At 46.2% G+C, this 12,209-nt stretch overlaps 1 protein-coding gene across 2 annotated transcripts in view; it reads right to left on the bottom strand.

The window, feature by feature from the left end:
- SPTBN1 (spectrin beta, non-erythrocytic 1) overlaps positions 1–12,209 on the bottom strand; it is a 196,865-nt gene that overhangs the window by 42,320 nt on the left and 142,336 nt on the right. For both annotated transcript variants that reach the window (XM_077772353.1, XM_077772354.1), the window contains 9 exons: positions 10,102–10,214; positions 9,177–9,364; positions 8,035–8,152; positions 6,560–6,718; positions 5,597–5,899; positions 3,651–3,804; positions 2,295–3,165; positions 2,058–2,195; positions 480–1,236 (listed from right to left, as the gene is read on the bottom strand). In XM_077772353.1, coding sequence (XP_077628479.1) covers positions 480–1,236; positions 2,058–2,195; positions 2,295–3,165; positions 3,651–3,804; positions 5,597–5,899; positions 6,560–6,718; positions 8,035–8,152; positions 9,177–9,364; positions 10,102–10,214 — 2,801 coding nt within the window. The remainder of the gene's footprint in view (positions 1–479; positions 1,237–2,057; positions 2,196–2,294; positions 3,166–3,650; positions 3,805–5,596; positions 5,900–6,559; positions 6,719–8,034; positions 8,153–9,176; positions 9,365–10,101; positions 10,215–12,209) is intronic.

Genomic DNA, 12,209 nt, shown 5'->3' with positions numbered 1-12,209 from the left:
CCTATATCCTGAGTTTCTGTGTAACATACTTCACAACACTTGCTTCATTATTCTTAAATAAAATAATCTATTGAATCAAAGAAAACAACAGGTTGGGAGAGAAAAACACCTAGTGGGACCCCATAAGGAATTAAATTTTTCCCTAAATTGAGTGGGGACAGTAAGCAAAGGTTTGCGCATCAGCCACCAGGGTCCTCCATGTGCTCATGAAGGCAGTAGCGACAGTCTCTTCAAACTTTCTTTAAAAAGAGAGATTAACAACCCTGATGGTGGCCAACATCTTTAGCTGTTTTTCTGCTTGAGTTTCTGACTCAAGGTCCCTGACTCTTCCACCAGAGCAAGGAAAACAGAACCATTTGCTCCCCTTCCAAAAAAAAAAAAAATAGGAAAGAAAATCAAGTAAACTGCCTCTGCACAGGGTGCCTTGAAGCAGTGGCCTGCTCTACGAGGAAGGAAGCAAAGGCAGTGAGCAGAGGTACCTGGTTGTTAAGGAAGGCCTCGGCCTGCTTCGTGTCCCTAAGGAACTGCTGGTAGGCATGTGACTGGGAGAGGAGATTCTGCCTGTTCTCCCACATTTTGTGCAGCTCATTCCACCCAGTGTCCAGGGCCTGCAGCCGCTGCCGCAGAAACATGTACTGGGCGTCGGTTTGTCCCTGGGTGACCATCTCACCCATGTCCCTCATCTTCTGGTAGTCCTCCTCGTAGTTGTCGATCTCGTTTTTAATGTTCTCGTGCTGCGTGAGGAGCTTCTCCGCCTCAGTCAGGGTGTTGGGCATGTCCTCGGAGGCGATGGCCGTCTGGGTGCGGGAGAGCCAGGACTGGAAGTCGTCCAGGTCCCGCAGGAACTGCTGCAGCTTGCTGGCCTCTCCCAGGGAGGCCTCGCGGTTTTTCAGAGTGGTCTTCATCTCCTCCCACACGTCGCTGATCTCGGCCAGCCGAGACAGGATGGCCTGAGCCTGGTCGGGGTGCTCGGACTCGAGCTTCTCGGCCTCTTTCTGCAGGTCACTCAGCTTTGCCTCAATGGCCACCAGGTCCCGCTCCATGCCGGTCAGCTTGCGCTGCAGGGCCATGACGCCAGCCAGGTCATTGCCCAGGTCCTGGGTGGACTCGATGACCTTGGTCTTCTCTCGAATCCAGGATTTGGTTTCATTGCACTCAAGGTGGTAGTTCTGTATGCTCAGAGCAGAGAGAAGAGCGTCCTTCTTCCTGTCGACCAGCTCTCGGAACTGACTCCACCTGTGAATGTAAGGCCATGGAGAGAGAGCCATGTAAGTGACAGGTGACAGCCCACAGCTGGACAGGGACATTAACTGCAAAGGACAGAACTGTCATTTTTTTTCTCTTCATCTCATCTAGGAATACACACTTTTTGGACAATCATCTCACTTCGTACATGGACATCATATATCATCAAAACAGCTCAGGGACACAATATAATCTGGCAAAAACCTGTCGTGAAGAGGCACTTGTTTAAAGAGCTCCAATGTGAGTAGTGACAACACATCTGTCCCCCAAAGATTCAACTACTTCTCCATAACTGCAATCCATATACATATCCATTTTACTCGTCTCTGAACTGCATCTAAAGAACATTTTCCAAACCTAATACCTGGCAGTAACCTTCAGAGCCAAGGCCACCACATCCTAGTCGAATGTGTTTATGCAGCAGAAAGATGATGGGGACAAAGGTCTAACTCGATCATCAGGACTTTCACTGGCCAATTAGGTCTAAAACATGCTAAAACCCTGTCCCAGAAGGATTAAGATTAAAAGGGACAGTAGAGGTGTGACCTTGATGCCGTGGGGATCCATGCTGGGCACAGGCCTCACACTAACATCCTAACTTCTGATGTGGGGCGGGCAGGGGCCAGGCTGCCTTGCATGACATCATCCCAAAAGACACTTCTTGCAAAACCAGTGGATGCTGAAAGGCAGACGCCAATGCTGTGACATCAGTGCCATGATACCAGTGAACCTTTGTGGGAAATTCCTGACAGCAAGGCTCAGTAAGCGACCTTGCCCTCCCTGGCCCCGCACACTGCTGGTTGCACGCTCACCTCGTGTTGAGTTTGTCCTGCTGGGCTTTGATCTCCTTCTCACTCGGGTGGCCACTGTGCATGAGTTGTCGTGCAATCTGGTTCACCACTGCGACCCGGGAAGCCTGGTTGTTCATTTCGGGCTCAAGGCTCTCAAATCTGGAAAGGCAGTTCAACAGGATAGGTCACCCCCTTGGTCACGTGTGGTGATGAGGGGCAGGCGGTGGCCCCAGCGCTGCCGGCAGCTCTCTCACTCACCTGTGCTGGATGACTTCCAGGTCCTCCAGCTTTTCTGGGATCTGCATGTTGTTGAGCCACTGTTCCTTCTCATCAATCCAGAGCTCGCAGGCATCAGCCTCACTGAACATCTTGTACAAGGCCAGGGTGTCCTGCAGCGCCTGCTTCCTCAGCCGCGTCAGCTCTGCCACCTCCTTGTACCGTTCCTCGATGCCCGACAGCCGGCCCTTCACGTCTGGAGACTCGGCGTGCTCCTGGGGGAGGGCCCCGGCCTGCTCGTGCAGCGTGTCGATGGTGGGCCTGTAGTTGGCGATCTCCTCTGCCACGTCCTTGTGTTTCTTGACCAGTGACTGCGTGGAGTACTCGTCGTGGCCCACATCGTTGCTGGAGACAATCTTGAGGATGTCCAGCATCCACGCGTCGATGTCGTCGGCATCTGCCTGGAACTGGTGTAGCAGCGAGGCCTCCTCCAGGCGCTTCTTCCGGATGGCTGAGAGCTGCTCCAGGTTGGCCCACTGCTCCCGGATGTAAAGGATCCGCTCTCGGATCTTCTCTGACCCGAAGTGCTCCTCCGCGATCATGTCTTCACCTTCTTTGATGGCCTGCTCGAAGTGGCCACTGCGGCCACTCATCTCATCCTCGAATGCCCGGTGCTTGCTGAGCAAGCGCATGACGCTGGTCAGGTCCTTCCCGTAATCGTCAGAGGACAGGATCTTCTCCTTCTCCCGTATCCAGCCCTCCTCTTCTGCCATCTCCCAGAAGAACTTCCAGAGGCGACGAGACTCTTCCAGTCGAGCCCGGCGTTCAGCCGCCAGCTGGCAGAGTTCTTGGTAACAGAACTCCATGTGGGCCACACGGTCTCGAATCACCTGAGGGTCGCAGGGCTTGTAACCTGTTTAATGTCAAGGAAGGAATGTGGGGGTATGACAGTTTAGCAGAAAAAGGGCAGCTTCATTTGTCAAATAGAAGGAACACAACCAAGTCCTTCCAAACATCCTCTCAACAAGGATATGTACAAGCAGATGTCAAAAGGCCATGAGATGCTTGAGCAGCCACACCAGGGTGTTGGTATGCATCAAATGTGCAATAAGTGACCAAGTGTAACTGCCCAATATCAACACTCAAAACCAAGCAGCACATGAGTATTTAAGGAAAACCCTTGTCCATTTCAGACAAGCCAGATAGAGCTACATAAAGTGTCCAATAGGCCACCCCAGTGCATCTCGTGTGCCCACGACGTGATGGCAGACAGACCCACCAGGAACCTACAATGGCACAGTAACTTCAAGAACCCTGCTGGCACACACAACTCATCTACTGCTATACAAATGGATCTCTGATGATGAGGAAGTCATGTCTGCAACAGGCCATCCTCACCTTCCCCGTCTGTTGCGAACTTCTGGGCAGAGGCATTGACGCCTCTCACCCGCTCTGCCTGGATGCCAATGTCCGCTTCAACCAGGGCGTGCTTCTGTAACAGATCCTCCACGCCAAGCAAGTGCTTGCCATAGTCTTGAGACAGTAATAGCACCTGTGCACCAGACAAAACAGAGAGGACATCTGTGCACACAACCTTGACTTCAGGGTCTCGTCCTCTTGAGACATGCTGAGCCAGCAACCACACTGCACCCTCTCTCCAGCCACCCTCCCTCCCTGCATATCTAGGGGAGAAGGACAAATAAATCGGAGCAAAGTCAAACAAACCAGAAGCTTTCATCAGGACAGACGTGATAAACCAAAGGTGATTTAGCCTGGAATAAGCAGGTCACAACTACACTAAGAACAAAATAGAAAAAAAAGAAGCGGTGGGAACCGGTATGGCAGGTAACCTGGGGCTCAAAGACTCTATCCAAAAAGAGATAAAGGTCACAGAGTTATTTCACTTCAAGATTTCACTTCAAAGTTTAAAGAAATCTCCCATAAGTTGTGGACCCCTCAAATCCATCTTTTTCTCAGTTAAAAGCTTACTGTTTTGCCTCTGAGATATTTCTATCATCAATGGGAGAAGAATCTAGTTGAAAGCTTACAAACCACATCTTTAACCAAATAAACACAGGGTCATGCTTCATGCTTAGAAGGGCCTGAGCAATTTCTTTGGTTTAAGTTCGAATCCACTAACATTTTCTTTTCTTTCTTCCATCAGCTCAATTTGGGGGCCTCATCTGACCTCCTCTCCAGATGGAACTTCTACTTCACTCCTACTTCTGAGTTAAGTCTCTGGCCCAAAATCTGAACTATAACGTACAACATGACTTAAATGAAAAGCACCTCCCTGCTAGATTTTATGAACACTTCTACTTTAAAAGGTCAACAAAAACCACACTTGAGAACATAATAAACCTCGGACAGTAAGAGGGCAAACTGATGGTATGAGGTGACCCTGCCCCTCCACCAGGAACAGTTCAAGAGGTGAGGCAAAAGGCGAAGGCTTATACCCCGTGAAGGAAATCCCTTGCCTAAGGTCAGCTTAGGAACACAGTGTGCTGAGATAAAGGGGGTTTCACTGGACTAACAAACTGCCTTGTTCCATTCTAGATATGAAGCTAAGTGCCTTCCAGCTGGGGGACTGCGTGACATGGACAAGCATTTTACCTCCTGCAGTAGAGAACATAAACAGTCATGGGGTTTGGGGACAAGGACAGGTCTCCTCCTGGTGGGAGGCAAGCTTCTAACTCTATGCTCAGGGCTGTCCAGTGAGGAAGGGGAAGCACAAACTGGCACAGGCAGTCACTTCGAACCAGCTCCGTCCTATGATGTGTACACATATTACCACGCTTAGTCCTTACGGCAATGCACTGAGGTAGGTGGTCAGTGCCGTCTCCACTTAGAAACACAGAAAGGAAGCTCAAGAAGACTACACAGCTCCAGCACTGCCAATCTCAACTGGTTCCCAACCTGCACTCTGCCCACCCTGCCCACCACTCTCCCACCTGCCCACATTACCTTCCCGGGTCCCTCCCCAAACTAGAGCCACTCACATACATATCAATGAGATGGAAAGCTAGGTCAACTCTCAAGGATCAAAAACACAGAAAACCATAATTTGATTGATTCTCTACTGTGGAAAAGATCTATATTAAGTCTAAGTCACCGTAGCTGACCTCTAGCTACAGAACTGGTCTTTAATACAACTTTTTCACACTTGACATCCCATTTAACTCTTGAACTAACAATATTACCACGGGTAATGTGCCCCTCCCTGTGGCTTTACAGAGAGGGCAGTTAGACCAGTGGCATGCAGTATGCTGTGGGGTCAGCGGGTGGGTCCCAGAAAAGGGAGGCCCCATTGCATCCGCTCTGGCCTCCTTTCACTCAAGTTCTACCTTCATTTCGTCCATCCAGTCCATAATGTAGAGCATTTCCTGGAATATCTTTTGCAGCCCCAGGTTCATCTCAAGACGCTGCCTCCGGGCCCTGAGCAACTCCAGCAGGTACTCCCAGAGCCGGATGACATTGTCTTTCCTTGCTGTGATGCGCTTGATGTCATGGTAGTTCTCCGCCTCGAGCTCCCTGGCCACTGCTACCACTGCCTGCACACGTTCCTCATATGCGGCAATGTCTGTCTCAATGGCCTCATGCTTTTTCGTGGCGGCCTCAACAGCAGGAAGGTCAAAACCAAAGTTGTCCTATAGAGAAATGGGAGGAAAAAACCCCACAACATAAAAAAAAGCCATCCAGCTGGAGCAAAGGAACAAGGACAGAGGATGAATCCTGAACACCATCTCTGGTGCTCCTGAGGCCACAATGACTTGAGCCCCGTCAGATGCCAGTCTGTCTCTGCCCTCTTTAGGGCACTTATAACACCTTGCTCGAGCTAGGATGCCCTTTCCAAAGCCAATCAGCAACTTCTCATCGTACAGTAGGGTCCAAGCTCATATCTAGCACCTTATGCTTATGTGACTGGAGCAGGTGATAGTGTGTGTCATGCCAAGAAGAAAAGAAAGCCACTTTTATTTCATGACCAGTCTAACTGCCTTGAATGTCAGATGATCAAAGATGGAAGGTAAGAGAAATTTCTAAAAATTATATAAATGTGAGTAGTTCACACTCACTCAATGGCTCTAAACAAACTGCTTGAGCTGCTTTCAAATCTATGACAAATTAGATAAACAGAAGACAAAGTGTATTAGAAAGGATAAACATCCTCTTCATGGGAAGTGAGCAAGAGGGCGCGAGTTACTTCAGAATAGTGGGTGTTGATAAGCGGCTGTCCTGCTGCCCTCAGGAATGGTCTACATTTCTAGATGACCCCAGGAGTGGTCCCCGAAGAGGGTCTAGAGCAGAACCTGAGACACCAGACGCTGGTTTTCGCTCAGCCAGGTCTCCCTCATAGCTGCCTTGCGATCGAATCTGCGGGCGAGCTGTTCCAGTTTCTCCTGTCTAATGAGCTCGTTCCGCAGGGCCAGTTCTCGCTCATGTTCCGCTTTTTCCAGTCTTTCCCAGGCCTGCAGAGGTGAAAAAGAACAGTTTCCTGCAGTGTTCAAGGAACTTTCCTTGGCTACAGCCAACTGCTAATATTTCTCAACAAGACCTGAGAACTTAAAAAGGACATCCTGTTTCCACCCTCACGGACTCTTAAGCCTTGAGAAACAAATCGTTTTCTCTCAGTGTAGCTGCATGGGAACACTCTCTCCTGTCTTTATCTAAAGGTTCTGTTATATTTGGAAAACAAAACAGGGTAGATAGTGAGCAATATAACTAATTTATAAATCTCTTACTTTGAGAGGAAACAAAGTACTATCTTTAACAGCTCTGATCACATAAAAATGACAAATCATTTTTCTCAGAAAATCATATTATGAATCTTTCACCCCAAACCGGGCCATTTGTTGTTTTTGTTGTTGTTGTTCAACATTTTATTTATTTACCTAATCTTTATGCCCAACGTAGGGCTCCAACTCAACCTGAAGATCAAGAGTCGCACACTCCGCCGACTGAGCCAGCTAGGCACCCCCCAGGTCCTCTGCTTATTTTGTACCTCTTGTTTTTAGTTCAGACCTCTGAGCATTTTTTCAAAATCCTCATCAAAAGTGCACATTAAATTCATTTCTATGAAATATATCTTACATTAAAAAATATTATAAAATAACCTAAATGTGTACCACTGACCACAGCTCTACATTTTTCAAATTTCTACTTGGAAATAATACACACTGTGAAATTCTATCATTACAGAGAAAACAGGTCAATGGTGGAAACTTTTGAACAGTTTCTCTGATAGAAACAGCCCAAATCTTAAGCTCAAACCTCTAGAGACTCTAGATATATGAAATAAGGTTTCAAGTTCCCTCTTCTGCAATTTAAAGATGCTGGGAGTTGGGGCGCCTGGGTGGCTCATTTGGTTAAGTGTCTGACTTTGGCTCAGGTCATGATCTCGCAGTTTGTGAGTTTGAGCCCTGTGTCAGGCTCTGAGCTGTCAGCACTGCTTCGGAGTCTGTGTGGCACTCTCTCTCTTAGCTCTTCCCTCGCTCTCTCAAAAAATAAACAAACATTTAAAAATACATACATAAATGAGAGTAACAAGGAGACAATGAATCAAAACCGGTTTGATAAAATCTAACATTCCCTCCCCAAACTCTAACAGACTAGCTCACCTCAAGTATTTGTTTGACCCCCTGCAAAACCCCAGATACCACTGTCACTCTTCAATTCAGCAGGCTGGGGCAGACCCTTTCAGACTGCCCCCCTGGCAATAAAGACCTATAACCTGAAGCAGTAAAGAAGGTCAAGGCCCAAACAAGACCAGATGGATTGGCTTTACCTTGTTAATGTCAGAGATGAGCTTGCCCTCCCGGGGCATGTAGACCTTCTGATTGTTGGCCCTCATCTTGCTCTGAATAGTAAAAAGCAGCACTTCCAAGTTCCCCTTTTCAGTGAACCTAAGCACAGAAAAAAATATACATATGCTGTCCTTTCAAGGAAAAAAATTCATTTGCTTTTGGAGAAAAAAACATTTCCCAGAGCCACACGACTTTAAAAGCCATTTATCTCCGGTCGGAATTATGTGCAACTCAGGTTAGAGAAAACGCAGTAGTTTTTGGGTATTACAGACCTCAAAAAAATGCACCCAACTGTGGAATTTTGGTGGGGTTGGTTGGCTGTTGTTATTGAGATTTATGGGGGCATACAGTACCACTCCTTTATTAATTACTTCATTCCAGGTTTAGATTATACATCCTTGAAGATGGACTTCAGAGAGCACACCTGAATGCATTTAGCAAGAATCACTTCTAATGACTACCCAGTGTAACTTTCAATGGGTTTTCAGAGACCACAGCAAGGAATTTTCAATGGAGCAGGTTTATGGAAAAAGGAGGCATGACTATCCAACTAAAAAAAGGGATAAGGTCCAAAATCATTATCTGAGAATTAGAATTTTCAAAAAGAAGTGAAAAATCAAATTTAGGGGAAGTGAATGCTGATCTGAACAGACAGATATAAAACCATTTATTATCTGTCTTTATTCAACAAAATGTGAGTATTTACACATTTTGCTACAGACTTTTCAGTAGGTCTGACAATGGGTTACTGCCTCAGGTCTACTGGGAGTCTTATAATAAACAATATCCATGCACTCAGCTGCTTCTCTAAAAATCCAAAGAACAAGGAATTCTGGAACACATCAGGCACAAGAGTTTGGTATAAGGGACCTGTACTATTTCTTAGAATTCTCACGTATCACGTATACCAAACCAGGGGCACAATCCACTGGGAAGGGCTCACAGAGGGCATGGTTTGTAATAAAGCTCAGCCACTCAGGGTCAGATGTAAAGGAGAAGAACAGGCCACTGGTGATAGGCATTCATTAAGTGAGGAGATCACGTTAAGTCAGAAGGCAGGGGTCTGTAGTGCAATCGTCTCTCTTCCCACACTAATGGTAACACATCCCAATCTACATCTTACTTGGGTGGTTTTTCCACAGTGCGGTAAGTGTTAAATGCCTGAAGCTGTTGTTGAACCCCAACCAGAGAATTGGCAAATTTGCGATTGTTCAAGATAATGATGGTTTGTTCAATCCACTCCAGAAGGTCAGAGGCAAGTGACTCATACTTTTCAATCATTTTTTCTGTTTCAATAGCATTGTCAAGCACCTGTAAACAAGAGTTAGAAAAATGGAAAAGATCATATTGCCAAGTAAGAAAAACATGATTATAACCCTACATGAGCACATGCACGCTTAATGACTGGCTTTGAAACAGTTCTCTGCTACTCTGGCCCAAGCATTTTAAACTAGAGGAACCACTTGTTAATAGGCACTCAGACTGTAGCCGTATTTGTGAGCAATGACAGCTTAACTCAAGTGTAATTGGTTCTGTAACTTCCCAACCCACAGGCAAAGGGTTTAAGATTCTGAATGACTCCTGCCTCAGCTCCAAAATTCCCAGAAAAACGAAAAGGTATCTATTTTGCTTGGTCCTATCCGATGAGTCTTCTGAGGTGTTCTGAAATACATGGTGGGTGAACATAAGCCAAATGAGAAATGAGAAGCATAACAGCGACATCTTTTCAACTGAATAAATAGGATCTCGTACCCATAATGTCAAGAGACTCAGATTTCCAATACCCAGTTTTCTGGTAAGGTGCTAGGGAGGAATGCCTCTGGGTCTGAGATGCCCCTCAAATCCCTCCCTAAACATTGTAGCTTTTCCCACCTCCAGTTACTCTTAGGGACAAAGAGGCTTCTGCCTCCTCTGCCACTAGAAGTGTCCACCACAAGCTGCTGCTGGCTGAACTGATGAGGGCGTGGGAGAACAGGTGCCCAGTGGCAGTACATTAAGACACAAGCTTTAATCATGTCTCACAACTTATAAAATTAGTGTGAACTCACCTTTCCAATTCGTTTTCCTTCAACGGCCAAGGCCTTCATCTTAGAGAAGTAGTGGTAATAAGTCACCACATAAGTGATAATAGACTTCTCATCAGGGTGGTCCACACTGATATCTGTAACCCGGAGAAGATTTCCTTCAGTACTCTGCTCAGAGTGCTACCACCCAGGCAGCAGGAACAACCCAGAACAACTGTCCAACACTGACACAAGCCAGAGTCTTCAATTTTTATATTGAGAGTTCTGCCATCAGTGCGGTAATTACAAGGCTAATGAGGATGAACCCGTCTCTTTTATGATATGAATATTCATGAATGCCTTCAACTATTGCATTAAGGACAGAAGTCTTAAGAGACACAATCCTTTCTCTACAGGATCCCAAGTCACCAAGAAAACACATATAAGCAAAACTAGAGAAAAATGAAGAATACAGGAAGAATTGTTAGAATTCTTAGCAATGTGGCTATTATCTAGGCACACCATGTTCATCTCCCTGCCCAATGCTACTCCCAAACTGGGTTGTGCTTCTTGAATCCTCATTTATGCCGATGCCACCTGAATTACTTCCAATCATTCAGTCTTTGGACATCTTTACCTTATTGTTACCTGTTATCCTGTTAGTCACCAAATCTGATTCCAGATGATTCTATTTATAGAGTCTTTATTGTCATTCATGGTTCAGACTCTCATGGTCACATAACCAGACCTGAAGTAACAGCTTCCTCATTGGGTTTCCCTACCACCCAAGTCACTTTACACACTGCACCTGGTTGATCTTCCAGAAGCACAGCTGTGAACACACTTTCTCCTAGCTCAAAATTACTCAAAAGTGCCCTACAATTTATAAATATAAAGTCTAAGCCCCCTAATCCTCAGCCATAACTTTCCTTCCTTTCATTCCATCCATCCATCCATCCATCCATCCATCCATCCATCCATCCATCCATCGAGTATTTATCAGGCTCCCTTAAGAGCTAACCACAGTTCTAGACATTTCTAACTCTATAGCCTATTTATTTTCAGGCATAATATGAACCAAACTGGACTATTCAAAATTCCCCTCCACACACTCCACAATTCCTAATATTCTTTCCCTTTACTCACAATTTCCCTTTGCCTAAGATGTCCTTTCCCACCCCATCACCTTCTCCCTATCCTTCAGGGTCCACTTGAAAAGTTACCACTCCAACATAGTTATTTCTGATCCCTATAGTTAGAACTACTGTCTCTCCCCTATGTTCCCTTAAGGACTCTGTTTACATGGACACACAGTCCACTCTCTGCTAGGTACTTTAATTTACTCATACACATTTTCTTTGTTTTACAAGACTAAGTTCCCAAGGGTAGGAACCCTGTGTTCTGGTGAGCCTGGTGCTGCTCTGCCTCTCAAATTCCTGCTGTGTTGTCTTGCACAAAGTGGGGAGTCAAAAAGTATTCACTAAGGGAGGGAATAAATGCATGAAGATGGCAAGTGTTCGACGTATGGCAATATGAGTGAAGTATTTAACTCAGGACAGATGGAGGAGAGAATATATAGAATGGCTCTTAACTGATAATCAGGCTCTTTTTCAAAATGCATTCACACATGTGCCTTCTATCTTCCTGGCACCTCTGTGTGAGGCAGGATTGTCTCCCTTACTTTTAAGATGAGACCACTAGGACAGAGGGCAGGAAAGCTCCCTGCCCAGTGTCACCCAGGCAGCCATGGCAGTGGCGGCCAGAAAAGCAGCTACCGTTTCCCCTCCAGAGTCCCTGTGGCCAACTCTGCATCTGCTCAGCCCCATCCAAGTATGCCCCAAAGAGAGAGAAATGGAGGAAGGCCAGAAAAAAATGCTGGTCCTGTACACAATATAATAAACAAAATGTCAACATGACTGGGAAGATGTGAGCAGGCAAAAACCTTGTGGTTTTGTAACTTATCTGCAATCACATCTTAGCTGATGGCTCTCCGGGGCACTGAACAACTAACAATAGCTAAGGACAACTAATAATCAAGATTAAACTGGACAAGTGACATCAACTGCCTTTTTTTAGCTCCTTGTCTTGTGATCTGGGAAACATCAATCCCCTTTTTCATTGGGAAGTGATTAGAAAGATTAACTAATGGGCAA

This window comes from Crocuta crocuta, unplaced genomic scaffold, assembly GCF_008692635.1.
Source record: "Crocuta crocuta isolate KB4526 unplaced genomic scaffold, BGI_CrCroc_1.0 scaffold830, whole genome shotgun sequence".
Lineage (NCBI taxonomy): Eukaryota > Metazoa > Chordata > Mammalia > Carnivora > Hyaenidae > Crocuta > Crocuta crocuta.
Note: the sequence above shows the minus strand (reverse complement) of the source record. Positions and strands in the feature narration are given on the sequence as shown.